At 32.7% G+C, this 23,669-nt stretch overlaps 1 protein-coding gene and 1 non-coding gene across 2 annotated transcripts; both read right to left on the bottom strand.

The window, feature by feature from the left end:
- Positions 1 to 359: 359 nt before the first annotated feature.
- On the bottom strand, positions 360 to 23,089 carry LOC108723829 (putative mediator of RNA polymerase II transcription subunit 26). The gene is made up of 9 exons (XM_018449836.1): positions 22,672 to 23,089; positions 15,055 to 15,309; positions 4,500 to 4,727; positions 4,142 to 4,320; positions 3,509 to 3,806; positions 2,939 to 3,382; positions 2,492 to 2,719; positions 1,469 to 1,730; positions 360 to 1,242 (listed from the first exon to the last, which is right to left on the bottom strand). Exons 1-9 carry the CDS (start codon positions 22,786 to 22,788, stop codon positions 1,145 to 1,147), a joined length of 2,109 nt encoding a protein of 702 aa, XP_018305338.1. The 5' UTR covers positions 22,789 to 23,089; the 3' UTR covers positions 360 to 1,144.
- TRNAL-AAG (transfer RNA leucine (anticodon AAG)) lies at positions 1,915 to 1,996 on the bottom strand. The gene has a single exon. It is a non-coding gene; the product is annotated as a tRNA-Leu (tRNA).
- Positions 23,090 to 23,669: the final 580 nt, after the last annotated feature.

The following is a 23,669-nucleotide window of genomic DNA, read 5'->3' on the forward strand; positions in this document are numbered from 1 at the left end:
ATATTATCACGTATATTCAGATTTATTGTAAAACGTTATATTATCAATTCACAAATCTAATCAATTGTATCACTTTATTATTTGTTATGAGAAAAAAAACATGTAATACATAAAGAACATAAATCAATAAAACACATAAAACTTAAATTACTTTTCGATAGGCGTAAACAATGTATAGGAATATATTTGTAAATAATCAGTTAACTAAAGTGTTGTTCCAAAAAATTTTTGACATGTTTAAATTACTTTTTACGCTGTATAAAAGACTCATCTTTTCTCTATCACTTTGAAGGATGAGGCGAGGGTATAATAAGGAAATAAACAAAAATACAAAGTTAATAACGGAATGTAAAAGACGATTATTGTACAGAATTTTAATTATTAATTATTTTGACTATGCGTGTCTGTGTCAGCATTGTCAGAAGCATGTTTTCACGGAGATTTGTATAGGAGAATCACAGATTTCTAAACTATCTTCGCATTTTCTTTCTCTCTATAATGAAAGAGGGTATAACGATATAGTCAATTAAATCGATTTAGAAAATATCACTCCTATCAACAATTCTTAGATTGTTGATACCACAACGTATATAATTGTTACGTTTGTAAAATGGTCTTAATCTCGTACTGTTGGCCAATAGGGAAAGAATATTCTGAAATCAATTACATGTCGTTAAATTGGGATATTGTTCCTCGATAAGCATACTTATTTTTATTCATCAACTGTATGCTTCGATATGCTTATCTACCGCGCGGGATAAAAATACTATTCACTTCGTACAATACTTTATCGTAAATGTAGTTTGTTAATATAATTCAAGATTCTTTGATTTCTATTAAGCGAAATCTGGGATAATCTGAAGGAAAGTTACTCAGATATTGTGGTTTGTTATAGTGGTAATAATAAAAATACTTTGGATTAGAAAAATTTAATGCAATCAGCAATTCAATGTACTTGCAGCGGCGGTTGCAACACTGATGAGAATATTCAACTATTTTCCTTTCGTTTTGCTTTATTCATCGAGATCGTTGAAAACGTTTGACCAAAGTTTGTGCGGATGGTACGCTCTTTTAGATTTTGTAATTTTATTTCGGACGGAATCTTTTGAGAATTCATTCCGTCTAATAGGATGTAGTCAATTCTTTAGCACGCGCAATCACAGGCGCAACGACGTACACGCTTTTCGCGACGATGTAGGAAGACTTCATCTGGTACGGAACGTACGGAACGTGGTTGCACGTCTGTAAATAGACAGATAAATATTAATAATATACTTGAATTCTCTAATATTAAACTATTATATATTTAAGTTCACAATCTTTTTTCATCTCATATCTTAATTATTTCATTTATAACAAACAATTTTAGTATTAAAAGTAAATTAAGAATAAAAATATAATCTAATAAAAAAAAAGGAATTCTAAGAATGTAGAAATTCAAATTTAGAGCAAATAAACTTTTATTTACAATGTGGGCGGGATTCCTCTTGCATAGATTGTTGTTGCTGTTGCTGTTGCTGTTGTTGTTGCTGTTGCTGTTGCTGCTCTTGTTGCTGTTGAATGCTTATCAAATGTACCGCCTGATGCTGCTCTTGTTCTCGATGTTCAGGTTGTTGTTGCTCAGTGGACTGGCCATCGGTCACTTCAGCATGCGCTTCTACTGGTACCTCCAAAGACTTGACCGGTCTTAACGCAAATCTCGGAACCGGGAAAGCACGACCTTCTACAACCTAAAATTTCAGAAATCCATTAATTAATTAATTATTTCATTAAAATAGGTTACATAATGTTATATCGAATGTTCTAAGAAAAAACAAAAGATAAAATTTGTCAAAATGATTATTCAAATCGCGCCTCCGGAGAGTCTCAAGCCTATAACTTTATCTTCAGAAAATAAATCTCTGAGCAAAAGATTGGCAGCGGTGGGATTCGAACCCACGTCTCCGAAGAGACTGGTGCCTTAAACCAGCGCCTTAGACCGCTCGGCCACGCTACCAGTTGCCTTCTTTTTCAGCAACGTTCAACCATCGATTCTAATATTTTTCGCAATAAATTTAATTACAGTTTTTTCAGCATATTTGAAATATGATGCCTGTTTGAGAGCATCGAAATTATTAGAAATTAATTTAATTCGCGAGATTACTACAGTAGTTTAATTGCGTTTATATAGTCCGGAAATTTTTCGGCGCAGTTTGTTGGACTACAGGTGTGGTATATATGAATACAAGTGTAGTATATATGTTAAGTACATATATAGCATATTTAGTAATTCAAGATTGAATTATTTAAGCATTTTAAGATCTAGCTTCGACCGATACAGGGTTCTAGTTTATCGATTGTATTCTTTAAATAGATTTTATATTAATTTTAAATTAATAATTATCACAAATAATCTTATATAAATTATCAATATTGATAAAAAAATTTTTTATTAACTTTGATGTATACACATATATGTATATGAGTATGTATGCTCTTTTTATAATTTTACCTGATGAATTATGTTGCGGATTTCCATAGGAATAGGGAAGTTTCTTTCTACTTCATCGCTATCATCCTCCGGACCTGGGAAAGGTTTCGCTTCCTGTTGCTCTTCGCTACTATCCGGACGTTGACGACCTTCAATGTTTCCATGCTCAATCAAGTTTCTCACTTCTACCGGAAGTGGGAATGGTCCTAATGGTATTGGTCGTGCGCCTTCCGGGAACGGTTTGAGTTCCTATTTGCATTGTAACACATATTTACGAACGTGACACATTAATGACGTTGTATGTCATAAAGTTTTTCGGATAAAGATCTTAGCATTATTCTTGTAAAAAAACTATAATTCACATTTTAAGTAAAAAAAAGTATATTATATACTGCATCTGTTTGTAAAAAATATAATTTCTTTCAAATGTGCTTTACAATTTATCTGCAAGACGAATAAATAAGTTACCTCACGACGTGCTCCCTCTGGTACTTGAACCGGGATCGCCCTAGCTTCGCCAGTAATATGCTGGATGATATTCTTAATCTCTAACGGTACTTGCTGAATTATTCTCCTAATTTCTATAGGAATACCCTGGAAAGGAGAGCGTGACTTTTCAGGCGTAACCTGAGGTGGGACAGGTGGTCTCTGTTCGGTTTGTGCGATCATCATAGATGGTATCTGTTGTATTCTTGGATCTTGTTCTTGCGCATCGGCTTGAGGAGGAGGCGGTGGCATCATGGCTGGACCTTGCTCCTGGTTATAAGTATTGGGAACTTGTTCTGCCTGCTGCTGATACACCATCGAAATCTGTTGCGGTTCCTGACGAGGCTCCGGAGCCATCGGTCGCATTCTTCTCATCGGGTCCATTGGGAAATGACGGAGTTCGATAGGGATCTGACGCATCTCGATCTAAACATATAAATATTAAATAATATTCGCACTGATATGCTAAATAAATTATTAATAAATAAATTTTTTTACGATGGTACAATACATACATAATTCGTTTACGTTTGCGTGATAAACAAAACTTACTTGTGGTCCCATCGGATTGTTTTGAGGTCCCATCACAGGCGTTTGCGGGCCCATTCGAGGTGGTCTCATTTCCATAGTCAACTGAGGAAGGTTACGAAGCTCGGGAGGAAGTATACCCGGCGGGATGTGATTCAATCCTCGTGGGTCGCTAAGCGGCAATTGCTGCATATCGGGAACTTGATACTGGGTGTGTATTTGGTATTGATGATAGCCCGGGTTAGGTTCCTGGGACTGGAGAGGAATTTGCACAGTGCCTAGGGGCACGATGATCGGGGTAAGCATTTCTTGATCTTGCTGCCTACAATAAAAGCCATACAATCATTACTTGTTATGTTTTATTGTTTTATCTATTTAATTTACAATTTAAGAATATTTAATTTTACATCCACATGGAGTTGTGGCATTGTTTATTAATTTCTTTAATATTTATAGTAACTGGAAATCTTTTGTTATCGTAAATCTCATTCGCATTACAATAAGTAATATTTTTAAAGATCATATTATATTAGCTATAAATAATAATTTAAATATTCAATAATTTTAATATATTATATATATATTAAAATTGGCTACAATCACTAAATTATCAATTATTTTTTGCAACTTATACGTGTCTCTTTTGATATTACTTACTCTTGGTTTGGATTGCCTGATTCGCAAAGAATGGCAACTCGCTCGCCACTCAGTCTTTGGAAACGCTGCGGATCGGTACTGTTATCTAAACCGTTGTCGCCGGTTCCGTCCATCACCTCGTCGGCTCGTCGTCTTTCAACTACGCAAGAAACTCTACTACGAGCTTGTTGAATTAGTGTCTAGAAAACAATCAAATTTTAAGGTATGATTTACAAGTCAATATTTTTACAAAATTAAGAATTATTAAAAGGCTCGATACAAGACTATATATATACAATAATTTTATATGGCAATTATCATTAAAATACTTATGGAAGAAAATAAAATTTGTAGAATTATAAGAAAATTATATATTTACGCCTGCAATATCATCGAGATCTAACTGAAGAGGAAGCTTAATATGCACAGGAGGGAATTCATCGTCATCATAATCGTCGTCGTCATCATCCCGATCACCGTTTTCGCTGTCAGATTTCGAATTGTTCTCTCCTTCTCCTTGCGCTTTCGTGTCCTTAGTATCTGGCTCAACTTCCTTCTTTGCTGGCGCAACGAGACTTTGTACAGAATCCTTCGATTCGACAGACTCCTACAAATAAAAATTTTTTTTTTATTTTAAGACTTGCATAAATGATATTTTTAAGAAACAGATCTAGGTCTGTGTGTGTGTTACACATACCCCCCAAAAAATCGAGAAAATTTTTGACTATCTATTGTGTAAGATTGAAGTTTTAAACCTACAAAATCGTTTTTTAATAATGTTCCTACGATTTTTTGTTTCTGAGTTACTCGCGGATTAAGTAAAAGTAGCATTCGGATTGTTCATAACTCCATTAAAAATCATTATATTGCAATAAAAAAATATAGATTCTTAAAGCTGAAACTTCGTTCTATCAAATCTATAATCGCTAACTTTTTAAAAATATAATAGAATATATTGGAAAAGGAAAACGAACCATTTTATAATACCGAAAACCGACATTTTTTGCACCAACCTAATATTACGTTTAATTAAATTAAGAGATTATTTAAATATTTTGCATTTACACCGATATCTACATATATGTGTATTGTCTATAGATATTATATATATCAATAATTAAATCTTATTAGAAAATAGGAGGAAAATTATCGCGCGTGGATTTATTGTATACAATGTAAAAGTCGTAGATATCGTGGAAAGTTTGCATTTGTGTTGATAATTTATATTTTCAGTATTTTAATATCAGTAATTACATTATTCATATTAAAAATTAAATAGTTATTGATTTCACAGAAATAAGTTTTATATAAAGTTTTCATTTTTTATCTAATGAAAGAGAGAGAGAGAGAGAGAGAGAGAGATTTGAAAAATTCCAGCGGAAAAAGATGAGTATTCCTTTAAGGTTTTGAAAGCTGGACAAATACCGCCGTGGCAATCATCATTCGTTGATGCAACTTGTCTTCCTGCTCGCGACATCGTGGGGTCACTAGTGAAAGTGAACTCGCATTTATATTATCGCACTGTAACTTCGCCAACGATGGAAATCATATGCGAACAGGAAAATATCCAAAGAGATAAAATAGCAAAATTAGCTTTGCTCTACATGATCTTACAATACGTAAATTAACATTATATTAAAAAAAATGTTTTAAATCAAACTTTAAATATTAAATAATGCGATAAAAGGACTGTCTCTTTCTGCTTCTTTTAAAGAGCTGCAGTATTAACTTTTTCTTAGTAAAAATTTAATTTAAAGTCATTTTTAAGAGTTTTGCAACTTTTTAATTTTTTATGATCAAATATCTTCATAATATAGGCATGAATTAAATTTAGAACAAATTTTATAATCATAACTTAAACATTATCAATTACAGTAATTATAAGTTAATATCATATCATGTAATGACCCACAGTTAAGTTAATATCATAAGTGATAAGATATTAATTTATTTTGGAATAACTTAATACGGAAACGTAGAAAGCGAAGAAAAAAAACGAAGCTCTACTTCATAAGCATGCATTACATTCTTCTGTTTGGCCGCGTTTCTTGATTTCACGCAATTGCGATGTTTGTGCAAGAGACTTTCCGATTCAAGCGCACTATTCGTTCTGTTAGTTGTATCCGGTAAGTCTTTATACAAGCATTAAATTATGGATTACCGCAAACTCGGCGTAAACGTGTTGAAATGCTTCCCCCGATGAATCAATAGTTAAATGCCTTTCCTGCAGCTTTTTAATGTGTAAGCCGATTGGCAATGGATGATTACAATTTTTTGCAAGAAACGTACGTTACAATACCTGCTCAATTGTGGATCATAATGATAAGTTCACAGCATTGCACGCGTAATAATAACGACTATTAATTTCTGGGATATCTGTCTAATGCAATGAATGGTATTGTCTGATTTGTTTGATTCTCTAACAACCTTCTTACTATAATATCTTGTTTAAAAAAAGCGAGAACTGTAAGCAATTAAGCACCGATTTTATATAACACCTATATGACTTCAAAGCTTGTTATGACATACATTCGAATATCTAGCGGTCAGATGATATCCATATAAAATTATTAAGCTCAAAAGTATTCTTTTAAAGACATATGTATACATTGTTTTGGACATTGGATAGAAAACAATTAAAATTTTGAATATATGATGTGAAAGTTCACATCAGTGTTTTAAACAGTTAACTTACAATTCGGATAAGTCAAGTCCCGTAGCGCAAAGAAACGTGAACGTGGCTAAGCACTTTCCACTTGGGGAAATTGCTCAGGATGTAGAAAGGATTTCGCGATAGTCCGGACGAGCGACAACCTGCACGATCAAACTAAAACGGGAGATGAAACTTGCTATACAGGAACTAATATAACTTGCGTCAGAAATAACGTCTTATGTGCATATTTTGCAAAATAAATAGCATTCACATATAATCATGGAAAATACAAGGAAGACTGATATGACACATTATTCATCATGGCTTCATTAAAAAATGTTTCGTTGTTTTGAAGTAGTAACTTTCCGAATCAAATAAAATACTGTTCAAACACACAAGTAGAAATCAAAAAGTTCTTTTATGTAAGTGTCTTATATAGAAATGTCTAAAAAATTTCTAGGAAATAAAATAAAGAGATTAGTTAATTTTTTATTCGTAATTAATTAACTTTTCAAATATGAAATTAATTATTTATTGTCATTAATTTACTCTCTTAGTCTATCATTAACACTTTTTATTTCAGTAAGTAACTAAATAATTCAATACACTTCAGATATAATAAAGGAAAAGCTGAGATTTGCATCGCTGTCTAGAGATTATTCAAAAAATTTCACATCACAAAAATAAATACGATACATATCTTTCTTGCTCGCTGCATTTCTCACTTTAAGCGAAAATTTGCAATACTAATTGGATGATCAATTAAATCACAATTTCGTGTATCTATCAACTGAATTTCTATACGTAACTTAGATAATATTATATACATACACGCAAGATGTAACATGATAACTGTATGTTGCACGATGCATATCACTTTTCTCTGTCTTACTGTATTATTGTAGAGCAATTATTGTACGTATGTCGCGAAATTCCCGATGTGCAACTATCGCGACATGAAGTTCTGCAGAAAAAAGGGAAACGAGAGTTATGTTTCCACCTACTCGAGATTCACGAAGCGTGCGACATGGAAGAAATCGTCATTGCAATTTACCGCAGTGATGACTTCGCCGTATGTCGAATGGCTTTCTTTAGAAAATGCAGTAAACCTCTTCAACCTATCAATTAGCAAAACATTACAATCAATTATGGCTATCTATCGTTTTTAAGACATGTACACGGTGCTGGACACGATAATATGATTGTAGGACGATGCAATGCGATTTCAAAAACTCATTTTGATTGCAATAATACGAAGTTGAATACTATCCATAATCGATCGATATGAGATATGAGTCTTTTCAATCATAATTGAGCCACCATAGTTGAGCGATTGATTTTTCATATATTTTATATTTTGTACTTACATTCACAATATTCACTAAATTTTATATGTATTATTTATCAAATAAAGCCTAGTAAAAATTAATTAAAAAAATTTTTTTTTCTATTCATTGAAATTCTTATTAATTAAAAAATTCATAAATCTTTATAATTAAAATAATCATAAAACAATCAGTTTTCTTAATTCATCACATAATTATGTAATAGTCACGTACATTATTATAGACTATATATATATATATATATACATATTATTGTAAAATGAAATGTACAATATATATGATAAATATGATATTGTATCTTATAAAGAAAAGCATTTAAAAATATTCAATTCGTACATATAACACAATATTATACAGTTGTGTATTGCGTGCGAGCTAAATATATTCAATCCAGTGCTATTTTTCTCTTCGCGAGTTAATAATCATATGTATCATTCCATCTAATGCAAAACGCAGATTCAATCGACAGAAAAGATTCTCGCCTGGATACATTCATTAACATCACTGATCGATCGTTCTCACGTATAAAAAAGGAAGAGTCGGCTACAGTAGCGTTACGTATAGACGAATGAGTCAGAATTCTATTTTTCACCGATGACGTTTGCAGTACGTGTGAACGTAGTACCTTAAGTCGACTTGAAACTGTCAAACGAAAGAGTATAATACAATACAGTTGCCGCGCGAGAGAAAATCTTTTTAGAGAACATTCACCTCTTGCGGTTAGCGCGCGACGGACAACCCACTTTCGTCGTGGTACATTTTCCAAGTATCTGGTTGCTCCAAAGGTGCGATGAAAAAAATTACTACATCCTTTAGGAGTATCTTGTCTCCATGTAATTATCAAGCAAGTTACTGACTCTCGAGTTATGTAATTTTTGTATTTAATTTTGATTTCTACATTTTTATTTTGATTAACAAAATTGAAAGAATTTATTTTTAATTTTATCTAGGCATTATATACATACATAATAAAAACTAAATTATCTAAACATCATGTTTTAATAATTTACTGATAAACAAACTGTCAATTAATCTGCATTCAATAATGTAAATCAAAAAACTCGACCTTGAAAATTAAAAAGTTATAATGTATAATCTAGTTAAATAAAAGATATTTAACTAGATTTTAATAATATAACGTACATTTTAAACAAAAGGTTATTTGATATTTCGTGTTATAAGGAAATGAACAATTCAACACCATTTATTAGATGACTTCCGTTCATCGTAAATTAACTGAAAACGCTTACGAAATCGAGCCATAATTTGCGAGGAAGTACACGTGAGTGTTAATTTCGACGTGCAACTGATTACAAATTAGGAGTATCGTGCGCAAAGATGATCCTTGAAGCAATTCATGTTCTAAAATATCAAAGCCAACCATCCATTTAAATAATAAAACGTCATGAAAACTTTTCTTGTTGTTGTTATTGTAAAGTTATATTATAGGTGATTGTAGCTACGATTAAAAATGTAAGAGGGAAAACGATTCTTTACGGGTTCCAATTTTATTTTTAAGGTAATTACACTTGATAACAGTCTCTTCTTGGAAAAATTTTTTATAAAAATAATAATTGACTTCCCGAGACATTAACTTATTTCGTTTTAACAGTTAATTATTAATTTTGCAATTTTATTTGCATTTCATTTAATCTCGTAAGAATTACTTTTGTCTTTACATCAAAAGGTTTCATTATTCTCTAGGCCAAACCTATAAGCCACGATGCTTTTATGGTCGATCTCACCGGACTTCATTGATCTCACAATGACCGATTTTCACCTTTGCACGTCCGTTATAGCCAGACGCTTTTAGTTTAACTTTACATTCTCGCAGCATATAACTATACCGATCTTACTTTCTATCGGTCGCCATAAACGGACCGGAAACGACTGCTACATTCGCGCGCGATCAAACTCGACGACGTTCATTGACTCGCGCTACTACGATCACTAATAATCGATCTATAAGATTTCACTGTTCGGGGAAAAAGTGTATTCTTTCCAGTTTTCGTTCCATGCAATTACTTGTCGTGAATGATTTCATAATCGTGTTACTGACAACAAAAGTGTCAAAACTATCCAACGTACGAAATTGCAAAAATAATAGACAATAGGTATAACGAGACTGATAATATAATTGACATAATAATTATTAACATGATATAACTATAGACGTATCTCGATTCATCGCTATAGTATATGTATAATATGGCGATTAATATAATATGTATTATAATAGTTAATGTAATAAAATTATCTTTCAATAATTTAATGTTTAATTCATTAATAAAGCTCTCTATTATTGAAAATTATGATTTCGTAGATATATGAGGATGGCATTAGAGAAAAAATAATGATTAATTAATAGAAATACTGCAAGACTCGCGGAAACAATCTAATTTGAGAGAGCTAGTTTCTCATGAGGGAAATTGATTACTGGGAGAAGAGAAAACTCGTTGCGCGATTGAGCGCGTCGCTTCCGCGATGCTTCACGATTGTTTGACGAGTATACTCGAGGCCTCGTCTAACGGAAACCAAATGATGGGTGATGAAGTGTACAATGATGGGCGCATTTACAAGAAGTGCGAATAAAATAAACGCAAATACAATTTTTGCGTTCATCAAAAAATAAAAAAAGTTGTATTTCGTAACAGCAGAACTGTTAATCAGAGCCGTGTAATCAGACATTCATAATAAGACAAATAAACGGAATACATACTTATGAAGTAAAAATTCAGTAAAATGCTTACGAAGTAAAAATTTATATAACACGAGAGAGAAATAAGATTAGGAAATATTTAATGAGGAAATTACCAGCTGAGAGTAAAGCCTAATTAATTATTTAAGTAATAATTTATTTTTATAATTGTTTTATGTAAATAAAACAGGGATTATTTATTTATTGTATTGCTAAGAAATAAAATTTTTCTCGAGGATATTAACCTCGAAACTTACACATTATCATCGATTAATCGAGATTGTAAATACACTACTAACTATGACTAGTCGCGGTGATCGTTATAAATTTGTAAACATAACGTTAGCTCGCTCGTCGATCTGCATGCACAACCGCAATCACATACAAGGAACGCAACTCGAATTACGTAATTCCCCCGTTTGCGGTTCTCCTTGAACGCGCGGCTCCTGGTACCGCCGAGCGTTTCTTTGCGTTTCGTTTTCTGCGTTTAATATACTCACGGACGATCGGAGCGTGCCTCTTCGAAAGTTCGTTCTTTACAGCGGGCTCACTTTAACGCCGGAATTAATCGTCGTTGTCTACATACCGGCACGTTGCTGCTTCTTTCCGCTTGCGGCGAGAGATCGCATCGTGGTGCGGGGGATTTATGATGCGTGGAAAAAAATCGCGCTTTTTATGCGTCACGCGTTTCTTGTCAGCCGTCAGTCAGCTGGAGTGCTCGTCAGTGAAAGTGTACTCTAGGATGCGATTATGGTTTAGGGAGAAAATGTAACCGTACATCAAGATAAAATCGAAAGATTCAAAGCAAGAGTTGCTCAAGTCTCATGTATCTAAGACGTTTAAATTCTTTCATCGTTTATTTATTAATATCTAGAAATCTGACACGAAACATCATTTTTTAAATATATTACTTTCTTAATAGTTTTCAAGTTAATATGATTCATGCAGTAGAGCTGTTCTCTCGGTAAATAAACAAAATAGATTTAATTAATGTACGCACACACTTTTATAAAGAATTATATATATATATATACATACAATTCTTTTGAAAGATACGAAATGGTTATTGAATGTATTCTATATATCTTTGCTTCTCAGTATGTTCCCGATTCGTCGATACTGTTGCTGTCACGTATACGATTGTAACACGCTTTGTCTGAATATGGCCTTGGAATTAAACCTTGGAGCTCGCCTGATATTTCCGCCATCTTGGTTCAAGTAAAAGCGGATAAAATAAAACATAAATTATAGAGTTTTACTGGAAATTTCGCTTTTCCCTCTTTTGTATAACAATAAAGCACTTTACTAAGCCGGTTTAAGATTTGAGTTAAATTTTGACAAAAATTCAGTTTGCACATATAAAAAATATATTTTGTGTCGGAGAGGGGGGGGGTTTAAATTTCATGTCGGCGTCGTAGCATAGAGTCAAGTATAGAGAACATCTTTACGCACGCGGCTGTGGCATTGAAATCTCCGAATACTCCGACAATATCTTATAATAATATCGCGTCATTTATCTCTGCTTTAATAAATTATAAAAAATTAGAATAAATAAAATATTTAAACGCTAAGAAAGTAGATAAGTTAACTGTATAACTCTTGTGAAACTTTAGATTTTTAATCGAAAGAAAAAATGTCACCGATTTCCTGGTTTAAGTGCCCAAGCATTATATTCGCTTTACGTAAGGCGCTCGTTCTCAATTTCTTCGAGACGAGCGAGCTAACGCGGTATCGTCGCGTGCAATGTAATAAAGTCAGACACAATGATAATGCAACGCACGATTGGCGTTTCCCATCGGAACTTTGCTATTTTGACCATAATAAGCGTCCAACCACTGTGCACACCGTTGCCCAAACAATCAACAAGTATTTCGAGACGTGACACTTTCTCAGAAAATTCGCGCGCGGTTATAGAAATATTTTTATTACGTCTAGCAATTTGTCGACAATTGTAATTCGCTGTCAATTCAAGCGCGCGCTTGCAAGACGCTCACGCGCCTTTCTGTTTTTCTCTTTCTCTTTTTTCTTAACGAAGAACAAGGTTGTAAATAACTATACGCTTTCTAAATTTGCGATATTTTATGCCAGTTCATTCATTAGCATTCGAGCATTCGTGATTTTCACTGGGTGACGGTAAGACACTCGTGTTAAGGCACAGTTTTGTTAGACGTGTCCATTAACAAATGTATAAAATTTGGTAATTATTTGTTTCCTGTTGCTACATAAAGTTTTTGTATAAAAAAACCGAAAAAAACAATCAGAAAAACAGAAGGCATAATGTTACAAACAAGAAGCAATTGCTTGGTAATTTTCCAAGAAATTACATTTCATGCTAACGACTTTAAAAAAACAGGAAAATCCAATGATTTGCTAGGAAATTAGCTTCCTATGTTCAATTGTATCGTACTCAGAAATTCCGCAAGATCACGACACTTCTTTTACTTGCCGATATATTGACAGTGAAAAGTATTAAAATAAATGTGTTCATTCTAAACGTGATATTGATAAAAAAAATTATGCAATTTGCTTGATGATTTACATCTCACGTAATTTTTATTTACAAGACATTTTTATGATACTTTTGTAATTATTTCCTCAAAAAGATTTTACGTTGCAATTACTATATATTTGCACGTATTTCGTTATTTTTTATCATGTTGCAGGCTAACAATTCCTATAGTGATTTCTGGATTAAAATAATATTTTTTCAGAGACGGGCATTATATTTCTTCGTTAACAGATAAAATTTCTTGACGAATTTTTGCTGCCATACTTGACTAGAGTTCCAACTATATGCCCACAGAGTTACAAATTGTATTTTATGGAACAATTAAAAGAATCAATGACAAATCATAATGGTATTATGATCGTCGTTATGGTAATATTAAGGCAAGTATCACAAAAATCAATAATAAACTATATGCTAGATCAGACACGATCTTTTTCGAGCATCGTGAAAAACGAATCCACTTGTTTTGCTTCTTATTAATAGTCCAATTTATATAATGACAACTTCATTTACATTCTTCGAATTTCAATATAATTATTTTAGATATGCAACTGATCGATGAATTTTACCTTAACTGTCAGAACAGTTCGACATTTTATAAATTAAAAATATATTTTTACACGAAATAACGGCTTGCTATGCAATTTTAAATAAAAATCAGCTTCAAATTACACATGTAGATTGTATGACTAAATGACTAAAAAGATATTCAAAAGGCAGATTCTCGTCTATATTTATGATTTATTTGTACACATCATATACTGCATTAGTATTCTTTGGCTGCTTGCTGAAGCAAATTTGCGTTTTTACTGAGCGCGAAGACGAATGCTAATTATATTAGCAGCATCGCACTAACGTTTTCCTTTTTTCACTTTCAATCGTAAAGAGTTAAATTGCGGGTCTGTCCGACGCAATTTGTCGATCTGCACAACTCTGTCGATTGATTCCTTTTGCGATTCGTCGAACGCTGCCACGACGTGAAAATTTAGAAATCTCCGTGGAAACCACCAGCGTGAATATAACAAGCTGAAAGCTGCGGCGTCGACTCCGCTGTTTTTTACGCTACAAACGATGGAATTTAATTCGTTTAACAATTAAATGAGAAATCTAACGCGGTCGATACAGGCACAGTCACTTTCCCTGCTACGAAAAATTAGCAGGACCGTCAACGCGATTTCTCCATAACGACTACAGTAAGGACAGTCGTTATCCGATAATCGTGCGTTTATATGCGGCTGCGTTTTTTAAAGGCAGCGGATAGCGGTACTGAAAACATTATAGCAAATCTTGCTTTATTATTACTATTACTCTTTTTTTTTTCATTATTCTACTCGTTTGGTGGACTTACCTTAAACTCCTTGCAATAGTAATGCTGCGATCACCAATTAAATTAACAACATTAACAAGATACGTACTGATCTTTATTACTTGTAAGATTCGAACATTTCGAAAAAAGCCCTATTCCTATATACACTGCCAGTACTGAAAATCTATAGTTCATGTTACGTATTATATTATAGATTTTCAGTATTGGCAACATATATCGGAACACGGCTAAAAAGTGAACGTTGGATATAAGATAGTATATTTTATTGCAAGATACAAATTATATGTAAACGTATGTCCGGCATTTATTGTTCGTTTTGTTTTCTTGCGAATGATGTAGGTATATATTATGATAGAATATGGTTTTGCATTTTATTCTATCATATTTTTTTATAATCTTACCTGTACTAGAGCTTCTGGCTGCAAACGCTTGAGAAATTCACCTTGCGGCTGATACGATGCATAGGCCTGTTGCTGTTGAAGTTTCAACTCAGCCTGCATTGCTGCGATCGATTCCGGCGTGCAGGAAGCTCTAGCCTGGACCCAGGATGCCGCCAGGATAAAGCTACCAAGCACGACAGACATCGTGATCAGAGTAATAGCAGCAATCCTTGCGATCTGCACAGCCGTGCTTTTCATTGGCGGTCTCATGTATGCCTGTAAAAAAGATTTCATTTGTTATAATATTTGAACGAAGAAGGAAAGAGAGTTAAATTTTTTTTCTTGTCGTTAGAGCATCAACAACGAATCGGGTTTCATAGGAGTCTTCTCTCTTTTAATATTAAACAGAGTTTTATTAAAAACAACAATGGCGAAGAGAACGTACATCAAAGGAGAGCGTGAAACGACAAAAGACCTCGACTCGGTTGGTTAACCAGCGTGAAGTCCCATTATATGTGTTGAGAAGAGTAGTATACCGGCACCTCTGTGACAGGTGTGATATAGATACACACATACATAGGTACATATGGGCATTTGCACATTTATGTGCTTTACATGAACGCGAACGCGAGTAAATTATTGTGCTTTACTATGGATTCCCGCGCTAGTTACATTACACTAATAAACGGGAGAAGGAAGGTAATTATGTAAAATCTCATACGTATGTTAATGCATCTTGTTGATTCACCGGAATTTTTGTTGAATCTCATGGAAACGCAAAGTCAAGTTTTCCTTGGCGAGTGAATGAGTTCTCTTCAAGAGCGTCTCTCTTATTTTATATCGATCATATATATTTATTCTCCTTGACTCACATGATTTTTCATTGAGAATATATCAGTCAATGTCATATAATCTAGAAAATCCCTTTAATTTACCTTTATCAGTCGTACAAAAAACATGTATAAAAAAGTGAGATCAAACATTTTTCTCCAATAAATAATATTTAAAGTACCTATGTAATGTGTGCGTGTGTGTATGTGTCTAGCCATCAAATGACGTCCGTGTATTGCAGTCAAGTAAATTAACAATAGCTGAAAATAAACTACCGCGGCGTCATTTAACTTCTTCAAGAGTCCCGGGAATAAGTGCGATAAAATACATCTGACGCGTGCTAACTGTACCTTGACATTATTATAGTATGACTCGAACCCGTTTTGACGCCCGACGCTTTTGTAGATCATAAACACTTGCCACTATTTTACGCGGACTCGTAGATCATGTTTGACTGCCATGTTATGTAATTATGCTACATCGCCTATTCAGAACTTATATCGAAATGGATATTGCGCAAGTTTATTTCAGGATTAAAGACATATTTTTAGCTCTATGCGTTTTTGTCCAATATTATTCTATGTCAAATATTATATTTTTATGTTGAGATTAAATTATGTCAAGCTTTGATTTTTGGACTTTGATTTTCATAAGTTTTTCTCTATAAGAAGATGAGACTTGCATCACGGACTGTACTTGTACATACAATTCGTAATGACCTCGATGTGGATGGACGACTCGGGTGAGAGGCTTCCAAGAGATAGTAGGCCATCCGAGGCTGGCTTTATTGCCGCGCGATCCTCCTAACAAAAGTAAACAGGTACTGTTGCTAGGCGCTTGAGACGAAAAAAATTATTATTTGTCCTTTGAGACAAATTTCTTGGTCTGTCCATTACTTGTTAGTCATTGACATTTACCCGATCCATAGAGAACGTTCCAAAATAATTTGATCGTTTTGGGGAATTGGTTCAAGAAGAATCATTAATTGCAAGTGAAGCAATCTAAGTTAATTTCGTTAAGAAGTTTAGTCGTGTTTATATAGTGATTTAAACAAATTGAATTTACAGCGTTGTGACAATGACACGGCACACAACTTATGTATTTATTTAGTAACGAAAAAGAGAAAATAGAAAAGTAGTCATGACACTTTGGAAAATTGTGAAACATGTTTAAAGGTGACAGTTATTTCTAATAAACCACGATATATGATTTGAAACATTGATATCGCGCTTTTTGTACTTTCTCTCTAATATGTACTAGTGTAGGATGGATATTGTAAGCTTGGAATTAACAAATGAAAGCAACGTTTCCAACCATTATTAACCTGTATTAACCTCCTTAAACTGTTGAATGCTTGTGGACGTTTCTTTTGTTTCACATTCAATGAACGTGAAGATGCAATACAAAAAAAGCAAAGAAACTTTGTTCCATTTTGATATCTGTAAGATATTTCTCTAGGGTATATTATCAATAAATTTCTAGTATATATTTAAATATTATACATTTTAATCTTCAATTTCTTTGCAAAATTTTTCTTCTTTTTTCAATAATTTTTTTTTGTTATTAGTATGTATTTATTTCTTAAAAAAAATATTAACTTTATTGTTTTAAAGAAAATTTTTTACAAATTTGTAAATTAACAAGAAATTTTCTTATTCGCACATGTCGCTTTTTATTATAAAATTTTATACGCATTATTAATAAATAAACAAATTGACAAAGTCTCACTGGAATAATTAAGAATTACGAAAAAATGTCCGATTTGAATATCATATTTGTTTTCATAAGCGTCAGAGAATTTGTTTTGTTTTACGTAACTGTGAGTAATCGTGTTTGTTCATTGTACATACGCGTGCGAAAAAATAAATACCATAATAATATGCAATAAAAGCAAAAATGCGAAAATTGTCAGGGACAAGCGTATTTAACCAAAACATACAATACATTAAAAATTTTTTATGTAATTTATATAAGATATACGGTCTATATACATTGTAAGTGTTATTTACAAAGACTAATATATGACGGTATAAAATAATATGACAGTTTTGAAACATAAGTTTTAAGTACATAATGAAAAAACAAACTTTATGTGAATGATTTGTCTCTTAGTATGCGATATTGTTCAATGAAAAATGTAATCATTCTCTCTCTTTCTCTTTACTTCATATGCCGGCGATACGCGTGATGGAGTAATCATTGTTGCTGACGACATAGGCGGAAATGGCCTTCTGTTTTATAGAGGAGAGGTTTGAACCCATAAAAAATAAGGTAATACAATTTCCTTATGTATTGCATTAGTGCATATTATATTAATTGACATTACACATGTAACTATACACCAATGTTGTTATGCTGGCATTAATATTCCACGCCCAATGCGCGCGCGTTGAAGTCTCCTGAAAGCTCGTCGCGTAACACACAAGTCTCACAAATGGTTGATTGCTCAATAAAAACATGAAGCGTGGGATGTTTTAAAGGTGACTTTTACTATTTTGAAAATACAGCCAAAAAATACTTATTTAAAAAGATATTTATATACATTACATAAAAACGTTATAAGAAATTAATTTCCTTCTTATAACACAAATTCATTACAATGTCTTTATATCGTATTTATTTAAATTAGATGTTAAAAAATTTTGCATATAATATGTTATACACCGTAAAAAGAAATGTGTTTTATTCTTATCCCTATTGTTTAAACACTTAAAGATGTTTCAGTTTCAAACTTCTTCAATAGACAAGACACTATGCGTTTTAAATCCAAACACGTAATGTTTTGTCTATTGAAAAGTTTAAAACTGAAATATCTTTAAGTGTTTAAAAAATAGAGACAAGAATAAAATATTTTAATATCTTAAAATTAAACACTTCTTTTTTCAGTGTAATGCCACTAATATAAATTGTTTCTTGAAATTAAAAAATATTTTCTTTGAGCTTAAATTCAGTGTTCAGGGCCCTCACGAATTTGTAAATATCGCACAAAGTACGCACATCATCGAATTTCGAAAACTTCATTTCGTTGCTTAATTTTTTGCTTAATGTTTACTTATTCTCCTTTTACGTATATTTGATATCTTGTAAACGATCGATTTTACTTCAACATGAATACGATTCTTTCGAACGAATAGGGTGCTTCTCTCTAGAGCAAATTGTCCATATTCTTGATTTCTTAATATTTCTTACTCTCCGAGTATGACGTTGTTCTCCTATATATACCGATTATTGCGAAGAATATTACTAAGGCCTCGGTGGTCTAATGGCTTAGGACGCTCGTACGGAATACAAGAGATCCGGGTTCGACTCCCGGCCGAGGTAATATTTTTCGCAATAAGTTTAATTACAGTTTTTCAGCATGTTAATATCTTTGAAATATGATGCCTGACTGAGCATCGAAATTATTAGAATTTAATTACTATAGTGGTTTAATTGTGTTTAGTCTGGAAATATTTCGGTGCACAGTTCGTTAGATTACAATTGTGGTATATATGTCAAGTACATGTATATCATATTTAGTGATTCAAGAATTATTTAAAGCATTTTAAGATCTATAGCTTCGACCGTATAGGGCTCTTATTTATCGGTTGTGTCTCTCACATACGCGGTCTGAAAAATGATATTATTTCTTACTCTCATAATTTTATAATACTACCTTTCTAAATAAAAGACCTATTTTTTTATAGAAAAAAATGTTTTATAATAATAATTTTTATCAAATATGCGCATTTGTAATAATATAATGAGAGGAAATCAAATATTCTCAGAAACGTGTGCCGCATTTACAGTTTCTTTTTTAGATGACGCGTTCTCTTAAACTCTTTCGCTAACCAATTAAGCGTCCATCTTTAATAATGACACGATCACGACTTCCACAGCGGAAATGTACGCATCTCGGAGGATACTTTTCACTGTAAATATGCATTAAGAGTCACACACTTTTGCTCGTTGTAATTACTGTAATTAAATCTTTGCTATTTTTCTTGTTGAGTGCTATGAACGTGCCACGAACTTCTTTATTGTATGGTGCGATCCTCAATATTCTTAAAGAAAAATAAACTTCTCGATAAATGTAAACAAGTATATGTAATAATATATGTTTCACAGAAATAGAAAATAATAGAGAACAATACATAAAATTATTGTTTGTATAATTGAGTAAAAATATTTTACTGAAATGTATTCACACACACACACACACACACACACACACACACACACACATTTATTTCAAAAGTGCTAATATATATTCAATATCTCAAACTGTTTTTTTTTTATTATTTTTTATTAATTATTATCCGTAATCTGTTTTATGAAAAGTGATTAACATAGATCGTTAAAAAAATACTTTACAGAAAAAAGACTATCTATTAATAACACGTGTTTTCCATAGCAATAATAACGATAAGGTTACAAGCCATTTGTTATGTTTTACGCTGCATTAAGTTGCTTCTTTTATTCTGAGATTTTGCATGAGTCATTAGCACATTTTCTAGGAAAATTGCTTTATTACCTGAACATTCTTTCTTTTATCCCGACTTTCGTCCTTCAAAAATCTTTCCATATGTCTTTTTATACAATATTGCCGGTCGATTAAACCTTGCATGTCGTCTTTACACACCGGACAAGCCGGATAAACTTGTATGTATATATTTCTATGACAATTTTCCGACACTGACCTTATTTGCGAATAATCAAATTTTATTCGTGTCGATTTGAAGTGTTCTGTGTCTCAAAAGACTCCGCGAATGCGTTATGCAACGTCAACGATATCAATCAACGAAACGCTATATTTGCATTCCAATTGCTTGTATTCAAGCCATTGACTCGTGAAATAGCAGCCGAATTATACGTGTCACGTAATATTATGATATGTTATAGTGTTATTTCGATCTTAATGGAGCGAAATGTCTACTCGTATATTTCTAGAAAAATTATATTATATGTACACAATTGTGATAATAGCGAATATCTTATAATATTCTGTATCAATATTGCTTCTTGTGACATTCGTGCTTATCGCTCTGCATATCATAAATTTGCATAAGAATGTACAACTGCAAAAATATACGTATGAACTTTCAAAACATTTTTATCTTATATAACCTATTTTTTTCGCTAGACTAAAACTTTTCATGTCAAATTTACTGAAACCATTCCCTCCCCCCCTTTGCGTATTAAAAAATTAATTATACTCGCGAGAATGAAACCAATTAATTGTCATTATTATCAATAACGATAGGGATGTAATTATGCAAACGCGAGTAAAATTGTAGATCATCCGGCAAACAAAGAATATCATGAGAAATCTGCGAACAATTTCTTTGTTGTAACTTTCTCATTATAGTGGTTGATGCTCAATTACGATTGAATGCCATTTTTCAAATTGTGATTACTTCTATACTCCACTCGCTATTATGTGCTATTTCTCTATTCAGAAATAATCGCACGTGTATACGAAATTATCCGACGTTTTAATCATTGTAATTGTTTGATGAATGGCTTCATAAAGTCATACAGACTATCATGTTTTATTTTCAGCATTTTCTCATACATAAAGGAGTCATTTTTTGTAGTTAAAAATTATTAATTATATTATAAAATTGCAGTTAAAAAATTATTTAGTTAAAAAGCGAAAAGGAATTAAAAGTCATATTACAATTGTATTTAAATAAGTTGAAAATTATATCTTTTATATTTATAAAAACTTTTTAAAAAATTGAGTATTTTTTTTTTTTAAAGAAAGCTATTTTATAAATAACAAAAATTATTTTGAATATATATACTTTTTTATATTTATGTATATATATATTTTTTTTAATACGACAGTAATATTTTATGGGAGCAGTAAAATTTGCGTTAGAGTAAAAATATAATCCTTATCTTTTTTTGCTTCAACATATAGTACATATATATATATATATATATAGCATTGGGTTTGCGAGTTTTCATATACATTATTTAAATTTTATTTATCGACATACAGAAATGCAAAAATTGCAAAATGGTAGACGACTTTTCGATTCAGTTTTTTATTAGAAATAGCACTGTATGATTAGTGTGCGTTATTTCAGATACACCCTGTATATCTAATAAAATATAGAACAGTATATAAGACGTGGATCCTTTTAAATTAATTAATTTCAAAGTTTGCTTAAGAACTAGTACATTTTAGTGTGAAAGGAAGAAACACACATATGTGGAAGAAGCTTTCCAACAAACCACCATATTGTTCGACGGAACTTATGTTAAATATAATAAAATTGTATTTTTTTTTGTTACATTTAAACACGTTGGCAAATTTTTACTCTTTAATATGCAATGATGCGTGTTAATTTACAGTTAAACAAATACAATATACAGAAATAGCTTTTATGTACGTGTAATATCGTCATGAGAAATATAGTGTTCTGGGACTTAACGGGGATCACCAATTTTAATCTCACATAAATTTGTTAATAAAGAAAATATTAAATTAAATCAATATAATGTTCGCATCTCATAGGCAGTTAAAACAAAAAACTTTTTGACAGCTTCAAAAATGTAAATAGATGGCAAAAATTTTATTATTCTTATTATAATAAGTTGTTCAATGGATTTTATTTTGACAGATGTGTAACTCGAAAATTAATTGCAGAGATATCGACGTTGAAAATCAAAAGTTTTTTTTACAACAAATGAGAATTCCCCCCAACTTCTTCTGTAAAAAAATTTAGTTCCAATTTGATCGAAGAGCGAATAACGACAGATGATTCGCTAAGTCTGGGACATCTTTGGATAGCTTCTAATCCATATGTTGAAGCTTACCGGTGGTGGTTCGGTGGTAGAATAGACCTCACTTGGCGCATAGTGACTGTGGGTCTGCGGCATCTTCTCCGAGACGACGGCAACAGTTGCCAGGGAATCCGGCTGATCTTTCTCCATTGTCTTCCCGATTCGGCTTAATCCGCGTAGCACAAAATACACGGTCAAACGACCCGGGACGTCAGTATCTTCCTCTTCCTAATCCGGCCGACGGATGGACGATTATTTAAAAACTCCCTTTCTCTCTTTTCCTTTCTTGCTCCGGTACCACACGGTCTCAGTGGCTCGACTGGTCGACGAGCAGTGAGCGTCGGGGAAGCGCCGGCACCGCTAGCTTAGAGATGCCCCCACCTAAGCCGGCGTGCACTACCTTCGGCAAACGTTACCTTCTGGTACCAAGACGTACCCTCCGCACCGTCGACGGTGGTGTTCTCGTTGCTCGAACTTTCTAAACACCGTATGTGCGCGAGAAACACGCGTGAGTGAACGTGAGCGGTTCGCCGCTATAATGTATACGAACGTATACATGTGCAACACAACACATCGCTTTGCTTCCCACATGTTTACCGCACCATGCTCGACAGCAATTTTCACATTTTTTCATCGCGCTCTTCTTCGATTTGAGATAAAAATCGTGGAACGACTAATGATAATTGAGCGGAGACGGAAAAACATTTTTATACTAGCATGCACAGCTAACTTTTTGTTTAAATTTTACATTTTCTTTCGAATATATTTAATGTCAATATCTGTCAATATTTTATGTCAATATCTGATTTCAATGCCATATAAATTTTTAAGACCAATTGAGTACGAGCGTTTAATTGCAATGATTCGCTCGCAAAAAATCTTGCGGTGAGCTTTTTCCATGATGAGCTTCGCAACAATTGCAGAGTACAGAAGTGACGTTATCGGTCCCTCGGCAATTCGTGGTGTGTGCAGGAAGAGAAGTTCATATTACAACGATAGTACACGACGGATCGTGCGTCTACGTAGCGGGA

Source organism: Mycetomoellerius zeteki, unplaced genomic scaffold (assembly GCF_001594055.1).
Source record: "Mycetomoellerius zeteki isolate Tzet28-1 unplaced genomic scaffold, Tzet1.0 scaffold25, whole genome shotgun sequence".
NCBI classification, from domain to species: Eukaryota; Metazoa; Arthropoda; class Insecta; order Hymenoptera; family Formicidae; genus Mycetomoellerius; species Mycetomoellerius zeteki.